The sequence below is a fragment of the Crotalus tigris genome, unplaced genomic scaffold (genome assembly GCF_016545835.1).
Source record: "Crotalus tigris isolate CLP2741 ecotype Arizona unplaced genomic scaffold, ASM1654583v1 scf7180000017599.838750, whole genome shotgun sequence".
Taxonomy (NCBI): domain Eukaryota; kingdom Metazoa; phylum Chordata; class Lepidosauria; order Squamata; family Viperidae; genus Crotalus; species Crotalus tigris.
In genome coordinates, this window is record NW_024096503.1 from 258335 (window position 1) to 284923 (window position 26589).

At 44.6% G+C, this 26589-nt stretch overlaps 1 protein-coding gene across 18 annotated transcripts in view; it reads left to right on the plus strand.

Annotated features, from left to right (window-relative positions):
* PTPRS (protein tyrosine phosphatase receptor type S) overlaps positions 1–26589 on the plus strand; it is a 344929-nt gene that overhangs the window by 191657 nt on the left and 126683 nt on the right. For 12 of the 18 annotated variants that reach the window (XM_039366958.1, XM_039366982.1, XM_039366949.1 and 9 more), the window contains 3 exons: positions 1909–2019; positions 8097–8108; positions 23470–23739. In XM_039366958.1, coding sequence (XP_039222892.1) covers positions 1909–2019; positions 8097–8108; positions 23470–23739 — 393 coding nt within the window. Of the gene's footprint in view, positions 1–1908; positions 2020–8096; positions 8109–16617; positions 17251–23469; positions 23740–26589 lie in introns of those variants that run through there. The other 6 variants (XM_039366989.1, XM_039367012.1, XM_039367028.1 and 3 more) reach the window with 2 other exon arrangements.

Genomic DNA, 26589 nt, shown 5'->3' on the forward strand with positions numbered 1-26589 from the left:
GCTGAGGATGAAGACTCTTTGAAGGGTTTGGTGATGGAGCTTCCGTAACTCTGCTCCATGGATAGGAGCAGTCTACCTTGAACCTCCATGCATAGAGGCAGTCAACCTTGAGTTGTGAGACCCTGAGGACCAGGAACTTTGGAGGCTTCGTGTTATGGTGGTGGACTTTCCATAACTCTAGAGGACAGGTGAAATGGCTTTGAGGAATAGGAGCAGGGGTCTTCAAACTCGGCAACTTTAAGACTTGTGGACTTTAACTCCCAACTTTGCTGGCTGAGGAATTCTGGGAGTTGAAGTCCACAAGTCTTAAAGTTGCCAAATTTGAAGACCCCCGGATAAAAGATAAAAGAAGATAAAAGAAACCCCAGTCAATATGCAAACGACTCAGACGAGGCCCTCCCTAGGCCATCGAAGATAGGGAGGCGGCATAGCTGGCTGGGGAATTCTGGGAGTTGAAGTCCACCCATCTTAAAATTGCCCAGGTTGAAAACATGACTTTGATTTTATTGACGGCGAGAAAAATGCTGCATTCTTAACCAAAGCTGTATAGCATCCCAAACACTGTTTGGTTCATGGGGAGGGGGAGTGGTTGTTGCTTCGGGGTGTGGTCAGGTGTGTTATAGTTGTGGCTGTTTGAGGCTGAAGAGGGAAGTACAGCCTAATGGTTGAAAAAAGTATATTGGACTGCAGGGAAGGGTTAAGCCCTCCGAGCTTGGCTGTTCTCTTGCAGACGTTTCATGACCCAACTAGGGAACATCATCAGTGGTATAGGAAAGTGGGGTTTGCTCTCAAGTTTATATTTATTTACACATCGTTCAAAAGGGACAATAAACAAAAACTAAAAAGCAAACAAAAAACACCTTCTCAATAGCAATCAATACATGGATAAGCAGGGATTGACACCTGACAAGCCAACTGGAAACAATACCCTAATCAAGAAATTACCAAACTGTCTAGTAAGTGTTGGAAATGTAAACAAAAACCAGATACTTACTATCATATCTGGTGGACGTGCCCTAAAGCTAAAAGATTTTGATCAAAAATACACATACGGTTAGAGAAAAATGATTAAAAAAACATGCAGACTTTAAGCCAGAATTGTTTTTCTTAGGCATAATAGTAGGAAACTATGAGAAAGAATGTATACACTTAATTTCACCTGTATTAACTGCAGCAAGAATAGTATTTGCTCAATATTGGAAAAATGAAAATCTACCCACGGAGGAAGAATTAATTAAAAATTTTTTAGATTGTGCAGAAATGGACAGATTGACATTGAAGATAAAAGAGAAAGAAGATTCGGTATATTTTAGAACATGGGACAATTTTTATCAATGGCTAGAAAAACGAGCCAGAGAGAAAGGAACGTAATATGTACTATGTAATATTAAATATGTATTAGTAGGAAGAAGACTATCGGGTGAAGAGAAGATTTAAGAAATATATTATTAGCTAACATATTGATTATGAAAATACAGAAACTAATTATCACTGATTGTTTTTTAAACACGTGAATCCAGACAACATGCTGTTTGCTAAATACTGAAGAATGTTATAAAAACTAATTATATATATATATAAATTATATATATAAAGAAATTACCAGTGAGAAAACCACACTCCCACCAACACTGACAGGGCAAGGATATAAAGAGAGAGCCAACCCCACACTCCCTTTTAGCACTGATGATGTTACCTAGTTGGGTCGTGAGATGTCTGCAAGAAAACAACCAAGCTCAGAGAGCACCAAGGACCCCACAGCTCCAAATATGCTATCGGTGATAATTGGTTTGTTCGGCACATTTGAGCCGTTTCTCCCTTTTTCTGCCCGATCTGCCCTTAAGTCAATAATTAACGTATTTCTCGGCATCTCCTTTTTCCTTTTCGCCTTATTCTCTTTCCTGCCAGGTGGCCTTCAGATCGAGAGCAGCGAGGAGACGGACCAGGGTAAATATGAGTGCGTTGCCAGCAACAGCGCCGGCGTGCGCTATTCTTCGCCCGCCAACCTATACGTGAGAGGTAGGGAGCGCCGTGACTCACAAAAGTGGCAAGTGTGGTCTCCGTGAACGCCCCTACACGCAGACACGTCCACCTCTTTCGGGAGCCTTTTTATGAGATGGAAGAAGTAGGGTTGAAGGCATCTCCCAAGGGAAGGAAGCTTAATTAATTGGGGTCCCTTGCTAAGGAGAAACTTCCTGACAGTGAGAACAATTAACCAGTGGAACAACCAGCCACCAGAAGCAGTGAATGCTCCAACACTGGAAGTTTTTAAGAAGAGACTGGACAGCCATTTGTCTGAGATGGTGTAGGGTCCCCTGCCTGAGCAGGGGGTTGGACAAGAGGACCTCCAAGGTCCCTTCCAATTTTATTATTATTATTATTAAATATGAGCCAACCGTGTGCAATAGCAGCCCAAAAAGCCAATGCAATCCTGGCCTGTATTAACAGAAGGATAGAATCATGATCACATGAAAAAGAACCGCTTTACAAAACCTTAGTAAGGCCGCACCTGGAGTACTGCATCCAGTTCTGGTCACCACAATATTAAAAAAAGGTGTTGATACTTTGGAAAGAGTGCAGAGAAGAGCAACAAAGATGATTAGGGGGCTGGAGGCTAAAACGTACGAAGAACAGCTGCAGGAATTGGGTATGGCTAGTCTAGAGAAAAGAAGGACTAGGGATGACATGATAGCAGTCTTCCAATATTTGAGGGGTTTCCATAAAAAACAGGGTCAATCTATTCTCCAAAGCCCCTGAAGGCAGGACAAGAAGCAACAGATGGAAGCTCATCAAGGAGAGAAGCAACCTAGAACTAAGGAGAAACTTCCTGACAGAATAATTAACCAGTAGAATAGCTTTCAGAAAGAGGCTGGACAGCAGGGTCTCCTGCTCAAGTAGGGGGTTGGACTAGAAGACCTCCAAGGTCTCTTCCAGCTCTATTATTCTGTGTTCATGATTCAGAGATCCTTTGCGGAAGGAGAACACAACTTTGTTAAAATCAGCAATTGTGGACTGTCCGATACGTTGGTTAGACCAGGTCCAAGGGGAATGCAGAATACTGTTCAGGAGGTCCTTGACTTACAACAATAATTAGAATCAGAGAAACTAGAACTAAGGAGAAACTTCCTGACCGTTAGAACAATTAACCAGTGGAACTACCTGCCTCCAGAAGCGGTGAATGCTCCAACACTGGAAGTTTTTAAGAAGAGACTGGACAGCCATTTGTCCGAAATGGTATATAGGGTTTCCTGCCTGAGCAAGGGGTTGGACTAGATGAACTCCAAGGTCCCTTCCAACTTTATTATTATTAAAGAATGTCTGTCGCTAAGCGAGCAGTCATTAAGTAAGTCCTCACGTGATCATGCCCAATTTTGTGACCTTTTTGCCACAACCCCACAGTAGAATTTCTGTTGCTAAACAAGATGGCGGTTAAGCAAGTATCAGCTGTGTTAGTCACTTAACAACTGCAGTGATTCGCTGAACAACGGGGTCAAGAAAGGTCGTAGAATACAGCAAAGCTCACTTAATTGCTGTCTTGCTTAGTGATAGAAATTTGGGGCTTAATTATGAGATAAGTCGCAGGCTATCTGTGTAGACCAAACCAGGGGTAGGCAACCTTGGCTCTTTCATGACTCGTGGACTTCAACTCCCAGAATTCCTGAGCCAGCATCGCTCAGCATGGAAACCTCTCCCTGTCCCCTCAGCATGGCTGGCTCAGGAATTCTGGGAGTTGAAGTCCACAAGTCATAAAAGAGCCAAGGTTGCCTACCCCTGGACTAGAATCTAACCCCCAGAAGCAGATTTTTGAAGAGACGCAATTTACACTCTTTTTTTGCTACCGTTGTTAATCGAGTCTGGGGTTGTTAAGTGAATCCAGCTTCCCCCATTCACTTCACTTATCGGAAGCCCCACAACTGGTGATAAGGTGACGCCAGGATGCTGCAACAATCATAAATACTTGCCAGTTACAAACTGCTCAGATTTTGACCGGGTCTCCCCAGGGACGCTGTGACAGTTTTAAGCACGAGGACCAGTTGCAAGTCAACTTTTTTAGCACTGTCGTAACTCTGAGCGTTCGCTAAACGAACAGTCGTAAATGGAGGATTCCCTGAAAATGGGAAGAATTCAGTCCCTCATTGAAATGTGTAGGGGAGCCTTTGAAGATGAATGTCATCCTTCCAAGGGTCTTAATTAAAATATAAAATAAGCAGTGCAGGAGAGAGGCGGATTCGAATCCTTGTGACTTCTTGTAGAATTTGATCTAGCCAGGGCTCACTCCCTCTTCGTACCCCTTTCCGCAATTGCAAAGGCAGCCAATAAACCCCCTCTCGGCTCGCTTAATAGAATAACATGGTTGGAAGGGACCTTGGGGGGTCTTCTAGTCCAGCCCCCTTGCTGAGGCAGGAAACCTTATAGCAGGGGTCTGCAGCCTTGACAGCTTTAAGATTTGTGGACTTCAGCTCTCAGAATTCCTTGGCCAGCATAGGCCCCTGCCCTATAGCATTTCAGACAAAAAACTTCCAGTGATAGAACATCCACAACTTCTGGAGGCAGGTTGTTCCACTGGTAAATTCAGGGGTCTTTAAGTCTTTAGTCCCATGCTGGCTGAGGAATTCTGGGAGTTGAAGACCATAAGTAATGAAGAGGCCATAGTTCCCCCATGCTGGCTGAGGAATTCTGGGAGTTGAAGTCCGCAAGTCATGAAGGGGCCATAGTTCCCCCATGCTGGCTGAGGAATTTTGGGAGTTGAAGTCCGCAAGTCATGAAGGGGCCATAGTTCCCCCATGCTGGCTGAGGGATTCTGGGAGTTGAAGTCCGCAAGTCATGAAGGGGCCGTAGTTCCCCCATGCTGGCTGAGGAATTCTGGGAGTTGAAGTCCACAAGTCATGAAGGGGCCACGTTTGAAGACCCTGGGTTAATTGTTCTCACTGTCAGAAAATTTCTTCTAAGTTCTGACAGCCCTGCAGCTCCAGCCGTCTCTCGCTCAGGCTTGTGCGGTGCTGCCACTGGTTCAGCTCATTCCCCTCCCTCGCTACCACTTTTCTAGGATGCTTGCGTACCACCTGCCAGGTGCTAATGTACCATAGGTGGTACCCGTACCACTGGTTGAAAAGCTCTGGACTAGAAGACCTCATAGGCCACTTCCAGCTCTGTTATTCTGTTAGTCGTCTCTTCCACAGGGGACACTCGGTATCTCAATGGCCCAATAAATTGCAAGTTTGTTCGTTCACCTTCTGTGCACGAAATTTTGGTAGCAGAATGCGGGGCTGGCTCTGATGGAAATTTATTGCAAGCACAAAAACGCCTGTCCCTTGGAGATTTTTAAGAAGAGACTAGACAATCACTTGTCTGAGATGGTATAGGTTCTCCTGCTTGAGCATGGGGCTGGACTAGACGACCTCCATGGTCCCTTCCAGCTCTATTCTATTCTAAGGTGCCTCGTTAAGCCCCAGGGGAAAAAATATCCCCTCAGCATGGCTGGCTCAGGAATTCTGGGAGTTGAAGTCCATGAGTCATAAAAGAGCCGAGGTTGCCTACCCCTACCCTAAGGCAACCTTGGCTCTTTTATGACTCGTGGACTTCAACTCCCAGAATTCCTGAGCCAGCATGGGGGAGCTATGGCCCCCTCATGACTTGTGGACTTCAACTCCCAGAATTCCTGAGCCAACATGGCTCAGCTTGGAAACCTCTCCCTTTCCCCTCAGCGTGGCTGGCTCAGGAATTCTGGGAGTTGAAGTCCACGAGTCATAAAAGCACCCTGGTCTAGCCTACCCAGAGATATAACCACAAACTTCCAACATTTTGAATTGACAGCTTTCATTCAATCTGAATTGGTTCGGTGAATTTTCCACCTGCACAAACCTATTTTTTTATATCTGGCTGAATGTCTCTCCTTGATTTTTTTGTTTTTTTTAAAGTAGTGGTGTTTTCAGGAACTTCAACAGCTATTCAGCCCTCTCTCCTCAAAAAAAAAAAAAAAAACCCCACAAAAAAACCTACTTGCCCCCATGAAAAGAGAGATTAGCAATTTGATAGGCTCATGAATGTTTTTTTAAAAATTTCTTTTCATGGCTGGCCATCATGAAGTTGTGGGAGACTTGCCTTCAGACGTTTTTCCAGAAAATGTCAGGGTTTTTTTCCCCCGATTTCCCCCCCCCCTTCCCTTCCCTTGACCTCAGTGCCAATTTTTTTTTAAAAAAGTGGATTTGTTACTGTTTCTTGTCATGATAATATGGAGGCCTATATGGTTTCTGTTACTTATGTCTGTTTGGAACTGCGGCTTCCTGCCGTAAAGCAGGCATTTGCAATCTTGACAACTTTTAAGACTTGAGGATTTCAGCTCTTTCAGCTCCCAGAATTCCTCAGGCAGCATAGCTGAAATCCACAAGTCTTATAAAGTTGTCACTGTTGCAGATCCCTGTCATAAAGGATGAGATATAGTTTTGGGGGCAGATCTGCAGGAAAGTTTTTTCTCCCCTGGTTACAGTGTCTCCGTCTTATTTTTATTTATTTATTACATTGATTTGCCGCCCGTCTCATTTCAATGACTCTGGGCGGCTTACAGCATAACAAACATTTTAAAAAGACCTTAAAATCATCGGAGACAAAAACGACAAATGACAACTCCCTTAAAATGGAGCTGCCGATTCTGGGATTCATGCAGAATTTGAATTCTGTAGTGAGGAGAAACTGTGAGAAGCGGCGTACGAGGATTACAAACTTGTGTTTGAATGCTTACAATGGGGGGGGGAACGAAAAACTCGACGCTCCCAAAATTAGCCGAAAAGGGTAGACAATTTACACAAGAGCCACTTCTATTTTAAACCCCTTTTCTAAAAGGCCCGGGTGTCGTGGAAACAATTGCCCCCGTTTAAAATGGAGACCGGTTTCCATTAAGCTTGCTGGTTTGATTGGGGTTGGATCTATTTCAGGGGTGGGGGGAGGCAGATATGATGGGTGGGCTTGGGGGTGTGTGGGAGAGGTCTTCTCTGCCTTGTTTTTCCCTCTTTGTTGTGACTGCACTCCAAAAGTCTTGACGTCCTTTTTTTCCTGTTTCTTCCTGTAAAACACGGTTGTTTCTCTAATGACTTTGGGGGTTTGCTGGGAGGGGGGTGGTGGTGGTGGGAATCAAAAGCACCCCTTTTCTTTTTCTTTGGGGTTTATTTCTCCAAAAGAGGTCTGGTTTTTCCACCCCCTGCTTTTTTTTTTCTCCTCCTCCCTTTTTTTCTGTTAAGTGTGTGCGGGGAAGACAATTCAACGGTGTTCGAAGCATGTCCTTATGGATGCTGGGCTCCCACCAAGTGTCTTCCCCTTCAATTCAGCAAGATCGGATCTTGATCCGAAGACACGGAAAATCGCTTTGTCCCTCCCTCTCACTCCAAAAATAAAAAATAAAATAAAAATAAATTCAAAATTGGAGGATTCCCGTCAACATTTGTGATTTTTTTAGGCCAGCTCGGGCCCAAATTGGGCAGGTCCATTGCAGCCTGAGTTCCTAGGATGCGAATCCCAAGCCCATGAGGACATGCCTTCGAACGGCCCTCAGGATTTTACTGGCCCTGCCTTAAATATTTTGGAGGATCACGGAAGAGATCTAACCAACGATGAGGACCTCACGGTGACGGAGGTGGTGATGGGAACACCGTCTCCCAGGGTGCCACACTGTCCTCATTCATCTTTCTTTCCTTCAGCTGCGGGGGGGGCGACGTGAGAGAGAAGGGGGTGGGCCATCCAGCAGTGCCAGAGGGGCTTCTGAATTCTCGGGAAGGGGGGGGCTTTCTCTAAACTGGCACATCTGGTTGATATGAGGCGCCCCCCTCCCCAGAGACCCTTCACGATTGCAGGGCCTTCTTGGTGGTGGCCCCGATGGTTCGGAAGGAAAAGGGACATGTTGGAGATTTTTTATTTTATTTAAAAAAAAAGTTTTTTTGTTATTTTTTTAAGTTAAAAAACGGAAAGAAAGAGACAAAAAAGCAAAAAAATCGATTTGCAGTTGCCAGCCTTGAAAGGCCTTTTTTTACTCTCTCTGTGTTCCCTATTTTTTCTCTCTTCTCATGTCATTGTGTTCCGCATCAAACCCCTTTAACATCCCTCAGAGCTACGAGAAGGTTGGTGTGGTTTTTTTTCTTTTTTTACTTTCTTTACCCACATTTTTACATTTCTTAAGAGAGAAGTATATATATATATATATCTCTATCTATATCTATCTATTATCTATAATCTATCCTTTTTATAAAAAAACAGCTATGATGATGATGATTTTAAAAAAAAAGCTCTGTCGACGGCAAATATGTCTATTATAAAAAAATAAGGAAAAAAAATTAAGAAAAGAGAGAGAAAGAGAAAGAGAAAGAAAGCAAGAAAAATCTCTTTGTCGATGTCATTAAAAATATATATATTAAAAATAAATAAATAATCGATGGCGGGCGAGATCCGCTCGTTCTTGGGTCTCGCTGGAGATGAGCTGAGTTGCATTGTGGGCCTCTCTCCTGCATCCTTGGTAACGTTGCTGCGTTGTATGTGCACTTTTTTGTCCTATTTATGGACGTTTGGGCCTGATGCATGACTATAGGAGAATGTTAACAATGATCTTTGCATGCCGGTCCTTTATTTATTTATTTATTTTACATTTTTTTTTTAATTTTACGGCTTCATTCTTATTATTATTATTATTATTATTTAAAAATAATAATTTTCCTTGGAGGAGAGCGTCCATTTGGTTTCAGTTTTTTTTCCAAACGATTTGTGTGCGCGTGTGCGTGTATATATATATCGATCTATATCTATATCCATTTTTTTATTTTTTTTAAAAAAAAAGATATTTTGCCTTTTTTTTCTTTTCTTTTTTTTCGTTCAGTGGAGTTCCTCCCCCTTCCCTCCTAGCTATCCCTTCCTGGTTCTCGATTTCTTTTTATTTATTGATTGAGTTGCTTTGGGGTTTTTTTTTTCTTTCTCTCTCTCTCTCTCTCTCTCTCTTTATTTGGATTCGTTGGTTTTTTGTTGTATTTATTTTTTTTTTTAAGTTGGTTCGGCTATGCTGCAATTTATTCCAAATGCATTGTGCAAAAAAAAAAAAAAAACAGCCAGTGTTCCTGCTTCCCTCGTACCCCCCCCCCTCCGATTCTACCCCGTTTTCCATTTCTTTTGATAATTGAAATTACCTGCAACCCAAAAATAACAAACATCACACAGTTCTGAATGTTTTTCTGAAACCAACGCATAGGAGATGTGCCTTTGTTCCCTTAGCTGAGTGAAAGGAGTGGGATGTATGTTTTAGGAACACAAATAAGGAGGCCATTTGCCCAGCTGATTAACGCCCTGTGTGTGTGTGTGTGTGTGTGTGTGTGTGTGTGTGTCTAAATTCAATCCCAGACAGAATCTGCCCTGCATTGCAATGTTCACTCCCATTCATACATTCTATCAGGCTCTTTGCCTATCTGGTCCTCCATGAAAAAGAGCCGAATACAAAGAACGTCAGGGACTTCAAGCCTCTCTCTCCAACAAAGCTCTATGGTAGCCAAGGCATGGCAGCATTTTCAGGCCCAGAGTGGCTGTGCGCCTATAGCTTCCTGCCTCCTCCCTGACCAATGGGAGAAGGAGCTAGCCCCAGGGATGAAGCCTTGCCAGGACCCTCTTGTTGCAAAGGTTCATGGGATATTTTATTTATTTAGGCCAGGGGTCTTCAAACTTGGCCCTTTTATGACTTGTGGACTTCAATTCCCAGAATTCCTCAGCCAGGCACGTCCACAAGTCATAAAAGGGCCAAGTTTGAAGACCCCTGATTTAGGCCCATCTCATCTAAGAGACTCTATTAGGGAGAAGAGGGAGAGCTAGTCATTGAAATGAACGTAATAAATATAGGGATTCTTCGACTTATGACGGGAATTGAGCCTGGAATTACAGTTGTAAGTTGTTGAGGTTGTAAGTCGAGACATCGCACAACCAGACCTGATTTTTCAGCGTTTTTTTAAATAAACACTGCAGTCTTTAAGTAAATCAGTTTTCCCCAATGAGCATTTTTTGCTGGAAACTGGAAGTAAACACTGGAGGCTGGGCAATATACGTCACATAAACCCATGGTTTGGTTAACTGCTTTTTAATAAACCTTGGTTTGGCTAATCTAGTTTTGGTCGATATTTACTTATTTATTTGGAATATATCCTACTTAGAAATCACACATCTCCCTTACAGAGGGACACTTGACTGTAAGTAGTTCCTTCCACTCACAACTGAGGCAGAAGGACCCATTTCTGAGTGAAGTTAAATCGTGTGTGGAGATTTGTAGAGTAATTCGTTTTACGAGCTTTATGATTCTGATTCAATCCAGAAATCATCAGAGCCTGGTTTGCACCATTGAAGCACCGCCATTTTGACTTTTTTGACCATGCCCTGTGGATACCCCTAGATTTAATCCTAAATTACTTGCAGAGTCTTAAAGTTGCCAAGATTGGACACCTCTGAGATCAATAGATGATGAGAAAGAGGGAGGGAGGGAGGGAGGGAAGGAAGGAAGGAAGGAAGGAAGGAAGGAAGGAAGGAAGGAAGGAAGGAAGGAAGGAAGGAAGGAAGGAGCTGGGCAAACCAACCCCTTATGTTTTCCTATTGTGCCACATCCCATTTTATGCTCAGCTGTTCTTCCCATTTCTTTAACTTTTAGTACCAAAAACAAAAAAAAGAACAATATGAAATTTTTCTAAAATTCTGAAAAAGCAGAGGTTAAAGCTGTGTGATTTTTGTTGTCATTGATATTTGTCTGAGAAATCCGGCGCAACTATTTTTTTAATTCCCCCCCCCTATCTTTCTCTCCCTATCTTTTTCTCTTTGCCTCTCTCTTTCTTCCTCTTTCTTCTTTTCTCTGACCATCTGTCCCTTCTCTGAAGATGCAGAGAATTCCATGCTTAGATGCCTGGATGCAGGCATTAAAACACATGCAGACACACGCACAACAACAATACACACACACACCATCCTTTCCCACCTTCTTCCCTTTATTTACCAAGTTCAAAGTGGGTTCCTAGAATTATAAAGCTTGTAAACCAGGGCTGTCCAACCTTCGTAACTTTAAAACTAGTGGATTTCAACTCCCAGAATTCCCCAGCTAGCCATGTTGACTGGGGACTTCTGGGAATTGAAGCCCACAAGTCTTAAAAGTTGCCAAGGTTGGACACCTCCGTTCTAAATCTTGACCATCATCCTAGACCTCAAGACCTTTTAGGAAACATTGCAAAGAATTATTCTTAATACAAGCTAGTCTTCTTTCTGAGGGATTGTGGCATAAAGGAAGTATTATTAAGACACCAGCAGAGGAACTCCCATTAAGATGGTGACATTAGGGCAGTAGAACACTCCCAATGCAAGAAGACATGTGGATAATTGGCTATTTTAATTTTCTGCTGAATAAGTGAGTTGCTGTATGTCCTAATTTAGCAGAGAACAGCCCCATTTTTGTAGGAAGCCATCGTTGGTTTGAAGAAACCTAGAATTCTTTAGAACAGATCATAGTTAATCATGCTATTCAGCTGGATTCCTAATAAGCAAGGATTCTCCTTCTGATTGTAATGTGAAATAAGCGATAGATGATGCCATTTGGGTCTAGCAGCTAAGCCAACCCCATCTTACAGTTGCCAAATTTGATTAACCCTGCTCTAAATGAAATCCATTTCCACCCTAGTATTCCTTCTGTTTTCTTTATTGGATCAAGTTTTTATTTTTTTTAATATTTTTTAAAAAACCACTTATTTATCCACTGGCATTTTGCCCTTCCAAAACCTGAGAAAACCTTGAGGATTTTTTTTCTTCCCTATCTCGTCTAAACCCTGATACTGAGGGAGGTATCTAGAATTTCATAAGTGGCGGGATAATGGCAGGCCATTCTTTTCAGATTCCCCTCAGTACGCTGCACAGAATCAAAACAATTTTAGGCAAGGGTTTCCAATGTTGGCAACTTTTTAAGCTGCCAACCTGTTCTCCAAAGCACCCAAAGGCAGGACAAGAAGCAATGGATGGAAGCTAATTAAGGAGAGAAGCAACTCGGAATTAAGGAGAAATGTCCTGACAGAACAATTAATCAGTGGAACAACTTGCCTCCAGAAGTTGTGAATGCTCCAACACTGGAGGTTTTTAAGAAAAGATTGGGCAGCCATTTGTCTGAAATGGTGTAGGGCAGGGGTAGGCAATCTTGGCCCTCTTATAACTGGTGCACTTCAACTCTTAGAATTTCTGAGCCAGCCATGCTGACTGGGGAATTCTGGGAGTCGAAGTCCACGAGTCATAAAAGAACCAAGGTTGCCTATCCCTGGTGTAGGGTCTCCTGCCTGAGCAGGGGGTTGGACTAGAAGATCTCCGAGGCCCCTTTCAACTCTGCTATTTGGTCATTCGGTTAACACTTGTGGACTTCAGCTCCCAGAATTCCCCAGCCAAACATGCTGACTGGGGAATTCTGGGAGTTGAAGTCCACAAAAGTTGCCAAATTTGGAGACCCCTGATCTAGGGAAAGCCTTTGCTAATTCCTTTCTAACTTCTTCTACACATTTGCACCGAAAAAGAGAAAGAAAGAGAGGAGGGGGAAAAAACAGTTTGGGCTAAGGGGATATACCTTCCGTTGGTTTTAAATAAATTCTCTGCTGTCCAATTTCCACTTTAAAAAAGGGGGGGAGAGGGGATCAAGTGAAATTAACACTCTGTTTCTGCAGAAGGATTTCTCCCAAGCTTTTAGGGAATTCTCCCGCCAAATTCCTGAAGGACAATCTGCAGGAACACTGTGCTATTGTGATTTCAAAAAAAAAAAAAAACACCTGTTGCCTGCTTATGTCTTAACGCCTCTTTTGCATCGCTGTTTCTGTGTTTTGTTTTGTTTTTGTTCTTTTTAATTATTATTTTGGGTTAGGGGAAAGATTTTAGATTACACCTGGTCGCCTTTCTTTTCAAAGCAGGTTGCCACCATCAATGGTGTCTAATATCCTGGCCTTGGTGGTGCAGCTCCGAATAAAACTGGGTGGGGGTTTTTGCCATCCATCTTGCAAAAATCAGCCTTTAACATTTAGACTTTAAATGAAACCACCCACCCACCCCCCTGTATAGGCCGACCCACACACACAAACTTCACACTTCTGTGAAGGTTGAAGTTGAAATCAACCCCAAATTCATACATCCTAAACCAGGGGTAGGCCACCTTGGCTCTTTTATGACTCGTGGACTTCAACTCCCAGAATTCCTGAGCCAACATGGCTCAGCTTGGAAACCTCTCCCTTTCTCCTCAGCATGGCTGGCTCAGGAATTCTGGGAGTTGAAGTCCACGAGTCATAAAAGAGCCAAGCTTGCCTACCCCCTGTCCTAAACGAAGGAAAAGAACGATTCTGAGAATAAACCAAGGAGTTTTTTTGTTCCATTGGATGAATTAAGGGGGAAAAAGCAATTCTGCACCCAGGAATTTGGTCCTAACTAGCTTTAAACCTCCCTCCCCCATTGAATTGTACCCACAAAATGATGCACTCAACCTGCCTAACACGAAGAGGACAGGTGTAATCTAACCACCATCAGAATTATGTGGAGGCTGTATGTTTATTTTGGACCCCCTTCTCCTTTCCCGTCCCCATTTTTGGGACAAGACCCCCCCTGTCTTCTCACCCAAATGCCAGAAAAACGTCTCACCTCATTCAAAGTAGCAGCTTGCTGGGTGTCAAAAATGTTTTAATGCCATTTGGTTTCCTTTGATGCTTTCAACGGATCACCCCCTTTTCTCCCCCCCCCATTCATGGTTTAATTTTGATTGATTTTTTTTAATTTAAAAAAGCACACACACAAACACATACACCAACAAAAGACAACCTCTTTGCTTGTTGGATTGAGCAAAATTAACGTCCGTCACGTTTCTGCTCTTGCCTTCATTCCAACAACCCTGTCTCTTTTCCCTCGCCTGCCCTCACCATCCTTCCTGCTTTTTAACCGTGGCTTATTTTGAAACGTGGTTCAGGGTCTGAAGGGACCCAAAAGTTTTAATTAAGTGGGATCTCCTGCCTCTGCCTCCCCCCCCCCCCCGGCAATCTTATCCTCCCCTCTCCAACCAGCTGCAAATTCTATTTACAGGCAGTCCTTGACTTACGACCACAGCTGAGGCCCAACTCTAAGCGAGGCATTGCTTAAGTGGGCTTTGCTCCCATTTTACGACCTTTCTTGCCGCGGTTATTAAGCCAAGCACTGCAGTTGCTCAGTTAGTAACGCAGTTGTGTAGTGAATCTGGCTTCCCCATTGACTTTGCAGGTCAGAAGGTCGCAAAAGTGGATCAAGTCTCTCTCTCTCACACACACACACACGGGAAATTGCAACCATCATAAATATGAGCCAGTTAGCCAATTTTGATCACGTCACCCCGGGAGATGCTGCAAGAATGGTCAGTGTGAAAAACGCTCCTAAGTCCCTTTTGTTCAGTACCGTTGTAACTTGGAACGGTCGCTAAATGAACGGTTGTAAGTCGAGGACGCCCTGTATCTGGCGGGAGGGGGGGGTCGTGGAAGATCGTGGTCCTCAGGATTTGCTTTCCAGATCCATCTTGAGGTTCCAGTGTTAAGGACAAGAGGCGGCTGGATGCTGACGGTCTGTTCTTCTAGAACCAGGTTTGTGAATGCAAGCTTGCATCCCATCCTGCTTCCTGTGACCGCTTGATCTTTTTAACGCTCCTCTAGGAGAAGTCTTGCCAAACGTAGGACACCTTGTTTTGAGGATCTCAAGCCAGGAAGGGTTCTCCTTGATGGAAACAGGCTAGGTCAGGGGTAGGCAACCTTGGCTCTTTTATGACTCGTGGACTTCAACTCCCAGAATTCCTCAGCCAGCCATGCTGACTGGGGAATTCTGGGAGTTGAAGTCCACGAGTCATAAAAGAGCCAAGGTTGCCTACCCCTGGTGTAGGGTCTCCTGCCTGAGCAGGGGGTTGGACTAGAAGATCTCCAAGGTCCCTTTCAACTGTGCTATTTGGTCATTCTGTTAACACTTGTGGACTTCAACTCCAGCATGGCTCAGCTCGGAAACCACTCTCTGTCCCCTCAGCGTGGCTGGCTCAGGAATTCTGGGAGTTGGAAGTCCACAAGTCATAAAAGAGCCAAGGTTGCCTGGGCTAGGTGGAACCCCACATCCACCAAAGGACCTAAGGAGGTAGTTTCAGGTTAGCAAGAAACATGTGGGGTCCTTGGGCCTCTCTCTTTCCTTGCAGATCTTTCATGACCTAACTAGATAACTTCATCAGTGCTAGAAAGGTTTGAGAGCAAACCCCACACTCCCTTCTAGCACTGATGAGGTTACCTAGTTGGGTCATGAAACGTCTGCGAGAAAACCACCACGCTCAGAGAGCACCTAGGACCCCTCGTGTCAACCCTGAACTGCCAATATTCTCCTTTAAAAGAGACGTGTGCATCTCCTTATTCCTGGTAATATCTGCTCTAATGCAATCCGTATTTTCTGGATCAGAGTTCCCCAACCTTTTGGGTACCAGGGATCGATTCCGTGGAGAGAGGTTTTTCCGCGGACCGGAGGTTGCGTGGTTTTGTGTGCTGCCTGCATCCTACAGATGGGGCTTCGCTTATTTGTGCGGACCGGTTGCTGGCATGCCCACGGTCTGGTACCGGTCCATGGACCGGAGGTTGGGGACCCCTATTCTAGATAATCCTCGACTTACGACTTGGTCTCTTACTGACTGTTCCAAGTTTGAACGCTGCTACCTGAGGGTACTTAACCACCTGGATTCATCGTTCCGACGTGGCCTCGTGACTGAACTTCAGTTGGTTGGCAATCTTTTATGCGTTTACGGCTGTTTGGCATGTCCCACGGTCATGTGACTGTGTTTTACGGCAGCTTTGCCGAAAACCAAATACTTCCTTCCAGTTTCAACAAACGATGGGTTCACTTGACGCCTGCAAGCATTCGTTTAATGACCGCCACCCAAAAGGTCATCCAACTGGATCCTTTGCGTGACTGATCAGTTTTACAGTCATCACAACTTACAGCCGTGATGGGCAGGCTCCATTATACGGTCCTAAGTCCAGGACTCCCTGTCGTTGTAAATCTTGGACTGGCATGTCCTTGTCCCCTTCTCTCCTCTAAAACTGATGCTCAAATGGAGCTGCAGGACTGACCACAGGTAGTAACCTAAGCGTAAATCAAATTTAGGATCTGTCCAGATTTCATCTCCTTTTGAGGAGTGGTCTTTTGCTCCATAAGAGCTGGCTGTGTTTTGATTTTCCAATGAAAGAGTCACAGAGAACCTGGACCGGCCAATTTATCATTTGATCTGAATTTGGTTGGTTTATGTTAAGGCAAACCCACCAAAGAAAACTCAGAAGCAATAGAATAGAATATAGAATATAGAATAGAACATAGAGAATAAATAATATGGAATAAATAATATAGAATAGAATATAGAATAGAATATAGAATAGAATAGAACAGAGTAGAGAATAAATAATATAGAATAGAATAAATAGAATAGAATGCACCATTTTACGACCTTTCTTGCCACAGTTGTTAAGTGAATCGCTGCAGTTGTTAAGTTAGTAACCCAGTTGTTAAGTGAAACTGGCTTACCCATTGACTTTGTGAGAAGGTCGCCAAAGGGGATCACGTGATCTCCCCCCCCCTCCCGGGACACTGCAACTGTCCTAAGTACATGCCAGTTGCCAAGCGTCTGAATTTTGATCACGTGGCCACGGGAATGCTGCAATGGTCATAAGTGTGAAAAACTGTCGTAAATCACTTCTTTCGATTCCGTAACTTCGAACAGTCACTAAATGAACTGTTGTAAGTTGAAGACTACCTATATTAACTCTGTATTGTGTCTTAAAACTCACTGGACAGCCCTTGCTCCATGCATTTAAATGGTCTCTAAATGGAGCTTGATAAAACGCATATCAAACATTGCGTTCCGCTAAATGTTGCCAGGAATAAGGATTAATGAGGGTCCCTTTTCCCTTCACGAGATCAAGTTCTGCCTTAAATGAGAAAGCAGAACCGGTGATAGACTTAACCACTGCATTGACAGATCATGTCAAGCCTGGTTAGTTTAAACCTTGGTTTAATGGGCGGGGGAAATAGCTTATAGTAACAAGTTCTACGTCTCGGTCTATTTGTAGAAAGATGGAAAATGATTTAAACTGGGAATGAGTGAAGCACGTTAGAGGAATCCAAGTTTAACAGGAAGTTGGGAGACAGGTCATTCTCGACTTAACAACGTGAATGTCTCTGCCTAAGCCATGCAGTCATTAAGTGAGTCGTGCCTGAATTTTACGAGCTTTTAGCTTTGGTTCTTAAGCCAATCACCACAGTCATGAAGCAAATCTGGCTTCTCCTATTGACTTGCTTTTGGGAAGCCCCTGGGGAAATCATAAAAGGCGATCACGGGATCCTGAGGTATTGTAAATCTTTTTTTTTTTTCCGGCACCCGTCATAATTTGGAACGGGTGGCTAAGCCAATGGCTGTAATTTGAGAACTACCTGTAAATCAGGGTTCCTCAACCTGGGCGACTTGAAGACTTGTGGACTTCAACGCTGGCTGAGGAATTCTGGGAGTTGAAGTCCACAAGTCTTCAAGTCGTTGAGGTTGAGGACCACTTTAAAATTTAGAAATGTTAACATCGGACAGGCACAAAGGGAGAGGAGGAGATTTAAGCATCAGGAAGGAAAGCTGCTTCTTAAAAGCAAACCAACAAAAAAAAAAATTAGCTTTATTCAGTCTGAGGCCGCCCCTTGGATGTCGCCAATATTAGCACAAACTGCAATCCTCCAGCTTTGGTGTTAAGGCTTTCCCCTTACAAAGGCATGGTTCTAGGATGCACTCCATAGAAAAAAGGGAGGAGACTTCTGATCGTTACACCCTCCCCCCCAAAAGTGGCCATTTTCTCCCTCCCTTGTGGTGAAAGCAGCCCCTCCCTTCCTCACCCCCACCTGGCAAGGATGATTGGACTCCCCTTCAGACTTCGATTCACAGGACTGGCCTGTTTGAACCATGGTTTGCCAATTTCTTTTTTTTTTAAAGTCTGATTTGAACTTCCTCCCTCCCTCCCTTCACCTTCCTTCCTCCTTTTTCTCCCTCCCTTCGTCTCTCCTCTTCCCGTCTTCCTTTCCCTTTCTTTGTTTCCTCCTTTCCTTTCCTTCCTTCCCTCCTTTTCCTTCCTCCTTCTTTTCTTCCTTTCTTCTCCTTTCTTTGTACCTTCCCCTTTCTTTATTTTCTTCTTTCTTCTCCTTCCCTCCTTTTCCTTTCTTTTTTCTTCCTCCCTCCCTCCTTCCTTTCTTCCCACTATCCTTCCACCTTTTTCGTTTTCCCTTCTTTCTTTCCTTCCTCCCTCCCACCATCCTTCCACCCTTTTTGTTTTCTTTCTCTTTCCTCCCTCCCTCCCTCCCTTCCTTCTTTTCTCCCACCATCCTTCCATCCTTTTTGTTGTCTCTTCTCTTTCGTCCCTCCCTCCCTTCCTTCTTTCCTTCCTTCCTTGCTTCTTTTCTCCCTCCCACCACCCTTCCACCCTTTTTGTTGTCTCTTCTCTTTCCTCCCTCCCTTCCTTCCTTCCTTCCTTCCTTCCTTCCTTCCTTCCTTCCTTCCTTCCTTCCTTCCTTCCTTCATTACAATATTCATTTTGATTTTGTTGTTTTCTTCTGTTTTAATAAATACTCTGGTGTTTGCATTTCTACTTGCCTTGTTTTGCCGTTTTGATGCCTTTTGCAGAGTAAACCTTACCTCTTTGCTTGGATATTTCTCTTTCCCCTTCTCTTCCATTTGCTTTGTCCCCTGTCTTGAGTTCACTCCCTTTCCTTATATGCCTTTTTCAAACTCCTCGTCCCTCAGCAAGCCTTCCGCCAATTTCCTTCCTTTCGGTCTCTCCGTTTCATTGATCATATATGGGTGGCACTGTTTACTTGTGACTCTATTTTGTACCATGTCTTCCTTCCTTCCTTCCTTCCTTCCTTCCTTCCTTCCTTCCTTCCTTCCTTCCTTCCTTCCTTCCTTCCTTCCTTCCTTCCTTCTGTTTTTCTTTCTCTTTCTCCTTCTCTTTCTCTCTCCTTCCTGGAGTTAAATTCAGATAAGAAAGAAATCAAAGAACTAAGAAAGGTTTACAGACGTTGGTGTGAGTCTCCATTTCATCTCCCAGAGTGGAAAGCAGTGACTTTAGAACACAGGGAAAAAATGCCTTGGTTTTAGTGAGGGATGAAGCCCTCTAGTTCAGCGTTGCCTGCAACAACAGCCCTACAAGGTAGACCAGGCTAGGACCCATATAGTACCATCTAGAGCAGGACCACTTTGATTGTAACAGGTGTAATGAAAGCACCTTGAATGTGCTTCCCCCTCCATTCCTTAATCTTCACGTGAACCAGGAGAGGTGTGTGCTCCAGGCACTTACTCAATTACTTTTTTAACCGGGGCTCAAACACCTCTTATCTAGTATACAAACAGAGCATATAAACAGACAGCAAAGCCCACTCCCTGATGACGATACCTGGTATGGTCGTGAAAGGTCTGCAAGAAAACAAGCAAACTCAGAGAACATCACCAAGGTCCCCACGCTTCTTATCTAACCAGAGTTCACCCCACCTCTTATCTAATGTTGCTTTGCTTTCCTCCTGTCACTCAAGGCCATTCCCAGCTAGCTTTGCACAAGAAGGAAGATTAAATCAATAGTAACGGGTCCTTCCACAACTTAATTTATTGACACCCAGCCATCCTGGTCTGATGCAAGCCCCCTGCTCAGGTCTCGGATCCTTCCTTCCTTCACGGATAATGCGAATGCCATCATTTACCTTTGATTAAACCCTGGTTAGAGTGAAACGTGCTATACAGGCAGCACCGCCCCATTCTTAGAGAAGCAACCTAGAACTAAGGAGAAATTTCCTGACAGTGAGAACAATTAACCAGTGGAACAGCCTGCCTCCAGAAGCGGTGAATGCTCCAACACTGGAAGTTTTTAAGAAGAGACTGGACAGCCATTTGTCCGAAATGGTGTAGGGTTTCCTGCCTCAGCAGGGGGTTGGACTAGATGACCTCCAAGGTCCCTTCCAACTTTACTACTATTACTATATCCAGAATTTGGCTAAGATTAAACCAAGGCTTATTTCAGGGCAGGACAAGGGACTCTTATCCAGTCCCAATCAACAGGAAAACCCAGAAGGAGTCAGACAGCGGAAAGAAAAAAAATAAATATAAATATGGCTGGTCCCTATAAAATGTTGAACGTCCTCCTGAACCCTCTTTTTACAATTGTAGAGTTAGCGGACAGCATTAGCCCATCTTTTTTTGGTGTGCAGTTGTGCGTGTGCGTGTGTGTGTGTGCTTGTGTGTGCGAAAAATGGATCCACATGAAACAGTGCTTTTTCTCTCCCATCCCGATCATCCCTCCGGCGAGGTGCATCTGCATGCAACACCCACTGTGGTCATTTTGTGTGATTTCTCGTTTCCCCCCCCCCACCGCCCGCCCTGTGTCCGTTTCCTTTTCTGTTTCCTTCCCCCTTTTTTGATCCTTACGAATTCTCTTTTATTGTTATGATTATTGTTATGATTATAATTCTGGCAGGGCTGTGATGTGCCAATGTTAGATCAGCACATTGGATCACATCAGCTAGAAACAGAGTATGCAGCATTTTAAAAGTGGGTTCCCCTGTACCCCAAACCTCTCTGCCTCTCTCTAATTTCCCCCCCACCCCATTTTCCCCTGAACCTCATGGGCGTTTGCTAGCAGCCCACTGAATAACTTCCACTGTTCTATACCTCCTTCTCCCCTTCTCTCTCTCTCTCTCTCTCTCTCTCTCTCTCTCTTCCTCCTCTTCTTTCTTTTTCTCTCCTCTTGTGCTTCTCCTTTTGCATGACCTCCGAAAGCTGCATCTATCAATGGAATCATGTCAGATTTTTCCAAGAAGCTTCGTTAGGGTGTATATACCCCAAAACCACAAAAATTTGATTAGAGTTTCTCATCTTTTTATCGCCCGTTATCCTCACTTGCTCCCCTTGATTTTTGCCACCTGCGAGCATTTCAGCACGATAGTCTCTTAGGAGCGCCTAGTTTTAATCATAATTACAGGTCATCCTGGTTTAGCCGCTATCTTACTTAGCGGCCAATTGCAGCTACGACCCTGATGAAATTTCACAGGATAATGAGCAGTCCCAGGCCCAAAGTTACCACCTTTGGGGGTCTATAAAGCAAAGGAGAGCTGCAGTTAGATCACAAGCGCAGTTGCCGTCTTGCTTAGTGACTGAGTTGCGGGTGCCAACGGTGGTCACTAAATGAGGACAAGCTGTAAAGGATTTCAGCTCTTTTGGGTCCATTTTTGCATCTGGTCACGAGGGCAGACTGGCTGTGAGAAAGACTGCAAGTAGTCCTCGGCTTACGACCACAATCGTGGCCAGGATTTCCATTGCTAAGCAAGATGGTTAATCCTGCCTGATTTTAGCAGCTTTTTTCCCCCATGGTTGCTAAGCAAATCCATGGAGTCTCTAAGTGAATCACTTAACATTAAGCTGGATTGTTAAGGAGATCCAGCTTTTCCCATTGGCTTTACTTGCTGGAAGCTGGTTAAGGAAGGTTAGAAATGATGATCAGATGAGCCTAGAAGGGTGCAACCATCATAAACCACCATTGCCAGGTCCCCGAATTTTGATCACATGACAATGGTTGTAAATGTCAGGACTGGTTGTAAGCCCTTTTTTTCAGTATTGCTGTAACTTCAAACAGTTACTAAATCAGGGGTCTTCAAACTTGGCCACTTTAAGACTTGTGGACTTCAACTCCCAGAATTCCTCAGCCAGCCCTCAGGGCTGGCTGAGGAATTCTGGGAGTTGAAGTCCACAAGTCTTAAAGTGGCCAAGTTTGAAGACCCCAGCACTAAGTGAATGGTAGTAACTCAAGGGCTATCTGCATAACCCTCAAGGAGGACTGGATACCCAGATGTGAAACACAGCTGTTTTATCATCGCTTCCCCAACAGTGGCCATCTATTGGCTTTCTGAAAAATCTGGCCTCCCACATTTTAGATGTACCGATGGGAATTCCTCACGACGACTCAAAAAAGAGCTCGACATTTCCGCTGCTAAGCCAGAGAGTTCTTAAGTGAGGTTTTCCCCCCCCCATTTTACAATCTTCCCCACCACCTTTGTTAAAGCAAATTGCTGAGGTTATTAAGTTAGTAAGATGGCTGTTAAGTGACTCCGACTTCCTTATGGACTTTGCAAGTCAGAAGGTCGCAAAAAGAGGATCAAATGATCGCTCCCCCGGGATGCTGTGACCGTCGTAAATACGAACCAGTTGCCAAGCATCTGAATAGGGCAGGGGCAGGCAACCTTGGCTCTTTTATGACTCGTGGACTTCAACTCCCAGAATTCCTGAGCCAGCATAGCTCAGCTTGGAAACCTCTCCCTTTCCCCTCAGCATGGCTGGCTCAGGAATTCTGGGAGTTGAAGTCCATGAGTCATAAAAGAGTCAAGGTTCCCCACCCTTGCTATAGACCAACTCTACATCCGGTGGAACTGCTGGTTTGTACCTTTAGAGCAGAGGTCTTCAAACTAGGCCCTTTTATGACTTGTGACTTCAACTCCCAGAATTCCTGAGCCAGCCATGCTTAGGGGAAAGGGAAAGGTTTCCAAGCTGAGCCATGCTGGCTCAGGAATTCTGGGAGTTGAAGTCCACAAGTCATAAAAGAGCCAAGGTTGCCTACCCCTGTAATAGGGAATGCAGCAACGGGTGTAAGTGTGGAAAACAGTCGTAATTCACTTTTTCCAGTGCCGTTGTAACTTAGCACGGTCACTAAACGAATGGTGGTTAAGTTGAGGACTACCTGTAAAAAGCCATTCTCCCCGTCTTCCATTTTTTTATTTTAGGGGGTGGGCTTTGATAGAGCCTTCCCCCCCCCCACCATTGTTTATCCAGGATTTTTATCTCTTCCCTAAACCAGGATCCAGATTTTAAAGGGAATGCAGACCAAATCCCACATTTTCATCTTGCAAGTTGGTGGCCCCTCAGGGTTGGGGCCAAGATGTACGAGGACTCCCATCCGGACGCGCTTGTGCCCTCTGTTTGCTTTTTCCAAAGATGAGAAATTGCTAATAAATTTTTGTGTCTATATTTGTGCTGTGATGACAGGTTTCAAACTGATCATTGGAACTCTGTTGCTATGAAATATTGCTTTGATGTCTATATTCTCTATATATATCGTTTGTGAAAGTAATTCTTTTCGAAGTTCTGTTTATTTCCCCTTCCCCCCCATTTCTTGATTGATTTCTTTAACATTCCGATAATTTTTTAATTTCAGCCTTTTTTAATTTTGAAAAAAAAAATGAAGGAACTTACAAGTAATGCCAGCCCCACCTGTTATTTAAATTCTCTTCTGCTCTTTTTGTCCCCTTTTCCCTCCTTATCTTTTATTTTTTTTTTCTTCTCTCTTTTTTTCTCCTTTTTTTTTTCCTTTTTTTCCCGTTTTGTTTTGTTACCGCTGTGCATTTCGTCCGCAGTGCGGCGCGTGGCTCCCCGATTCTCCATCCCGCCCACCAGCCACGAGATCATGCCAGGCGGGAACGTGAACATCACCTGCGTGGCGGTGGGCTCGCCTATGCCGTACGTCAAATGGATGCAGGGGGCCGAAGATTTGACGCCGGAGGATGACATGCCAGTGGGACGCAACGTTCTTGAGTTGACCGACGTCAAAGACTCCGCCAACTACACGTGTGTCGCCATGTCTAGCCTGGGTGTCATTGAAGCGGTGGCCCAGATCACCGTCAAATGTAAGTTTGCACCATTCCTTGATCGATTCGGTCTCCTACTGCCTGGCTTGGTCCTGGTGATCTTTGCTCTGGATTTGAGATTCTCAGTCAATCCAGGTCTTGTTTTTTCTTTGAAGACGTTTCGCTTCTCATCCTAGAAGTTTCTTCAGCTCTGACTGGATGGTGGGGGAATGGAAAGATTTATACTCCTTTCAGATAGCTGGTCATTTGCCTCCTCTTAGAGAGTCGTTGAGGCCACTTGGAGGTTTATCTGTGTCCTCAGGGTCACCTGCGTGGGGCAAATGAGCCCTCCAAGTGGCCTCAAGGACTCATTAAAACAGGGGTGTCAAATTCGCAATGTCACGTGATATGTTGCGACGTCTTGCGGCTTTTTTCCCATTGCTGGCAATGGGATGGGCGCGGTTTCGCCATGACACACCCAGCCCACAGGCCGGCAGTTTGACACCCCTGCTCTAAAAGAATGCAAATGACCTGCAAGGAATACAAATCCTTCCCTTCCCCACCATCCAGTCAGAATTGAAGAAGCTTCTTGGATGAGAAGCGAAACGTCTTCAAAGAAAAAACAAGAACGTTTGTTGGTCTCCTGAAAAATTCACTCTTGATTTCTCCCAATGGTGGAGCCTTAGCTTGATCTATAGCGGCTTTCCACAACACACAACTCCCAGTTCGTTGTGGACGTCTGGGTGTTCCATTGGACAAAGCTGCTTTGCAAAGCTGTTGAAAATGAATTTGTTTTTTTGAGTCCTTTCAGGCGAAAGGGGATGTTGGTTAGGTGAGACAGTCTCTCCCTAACCTAGATCCCCTGTCTACATGTGCATGTCCGCCATTCTCTTCCTGTTCCCTCTGCTTGACTCCGTCCTGTCCCTTCCGCTGGTCGGCAGAACCAAAATCGGAATGCGTTGAAGTTGCAAGTGGGAATCCTATTTATTTAGGATTCAGGGGGGGACAGACAGTCAAATCGTTTGGGACTACAACGTGGATCACGACTCGCCTTTGGCTATGTGGATTGCAGCTCGTGGACGTTCGGCAGATAGTCCTCCACTTACGACAAGTGGGCCCGGCGCTTCTGTAGCTGAGCAAGGCAGATGTTCAGTGAATCGTACCCGATTTTACGGGCTTTTTTGCCACGATTCTTAAGCAAACCCTTGCCGTCGTTAAATAAATCATGTGGTCGTAAAGTGAATCTGGATACCTCCCCTTGACTTTGCTTGTTGCAAAGGTTTCAAATGGCAGCCACAGGACCCCAGGGGGCTCCAGCTGTCGTAAATACTTGCCAGTTGTAAAATTACGTGAATTTGGATCACGTAACCAGGGGGACAATTCCAGCGGTTGTAAGTGTAAGAAGCAGCCGTAAGCAACCTTTCTTTCAGCGCCGTCGTAACTTCCAGCGAATGGTCGTAAGTCGAGGACTACCTGTTCTGCAAAATATCTGAAATGGATCACATGACTTGCTTCTGCATTGTCCTGGGGCATTGTGATTTCTGACTCCGGGCTCCTCTGTAGAGTCTGAACTGTGCACGAGAAGAACGTTGTTGCATGATGTGACATCAGCCTGTGCATGTGTCCCGGATTGCCCTCCCATGTTCCCTGGGAGGGGAATGCATGACACCCCATGCCGCCATGTTGTTTGCAAACAAGGTCCAGATGCAACCTCAGCATGTCCCCTTCGCTTTGTGCATTCACATCCTGGAGAAGCATGTCTGCCTCCCGTGTACTTTTGCCTAGGTTTTGTGGCCAGTTTGTGGGCTCTTCGGGCATGCCACTGTGTCTTTGCGGGTTGGACTAGAAGACCTCCGAGGTCCCTTCCCCCAGTGTGATTCCGTTATAAGAGCATGAGGAGCGTTTGACAGAGTAAAACAGCAATGGGCACCTCCCCTGCCCTGCTGCAGCAAAGAGTAATCTGGGTGTAATTTGTGCGTTGACCTGAAGGAAAACAGAGGTGCGATAATGTCTGTATTTTTGGGAATGGTCAAAGAGAAAAACAAAGGGGAATAATTGGGTCATTTCAAAGGCCAAGATGATCCAGCATTAGTTAACAATCTAGAACAGTCTTTCTCAACCATGTGCTCATTAAGATGGGTGGAGTTCAACTGGCTGGGGAATTCTGGGAGTTGAAGTCCACCCATCTTAAAGAGCACAAGACTGATCTAGAACATCATGGATGCTTGCAAGATGGTCGAAAGCAGAGAGCTTTCATCTTCTGCCCCAGATGCAAGAGGCAGCAAGAACAAAGGAATAAAATCTAGATAGGTGACCCTTGATTTATAACCGGTCACTTAGCTTAGCGACCGTTCTAAGCTGTAGACCTACCTGGGAGCTACTCACGACTTGCTTCCAAAATCCCGAAAGTCGGACCCTTCAGATGTTCAGCGAGGTAGCTGCTTTCATGGGAATTGTAATCACAGGGCGGCATTTTGTCAAACATGGTTAATTCCTGTGGTCGGCAAAACTGCGGTCACAGCGAATCGTGGTTTTGCTTAACAACATCAACGTTTGCTTAACCACCGTGGGGGGTCACTTTACCGCCATAGCATTTGTTTCATGCCCATCACAAAAAAAAGGTTGTAATATGACTCTCGTGACTTACGACTATGATATGCAGGCTCCATTATAGTCGTAAGTAGAGGATTACCCATAGGCAGGGGTAGGAAACCTTGGCTCTTTTATAACTCTTGGACTTCAACTCCCAGAATTCCTGAGCCAGCATGGCTCAGCTTGGAAACCTCTCCCTTTTCCCTCAGCGTGGCTGGCTCAGGAATTCTGGGAGTTGAAGTCCACGAGTCATAAAAGAGCCAAGGTTACCCCTGACTTTGATCCATCTACTACCACTTTAGCAGGCAGGCACAAAGG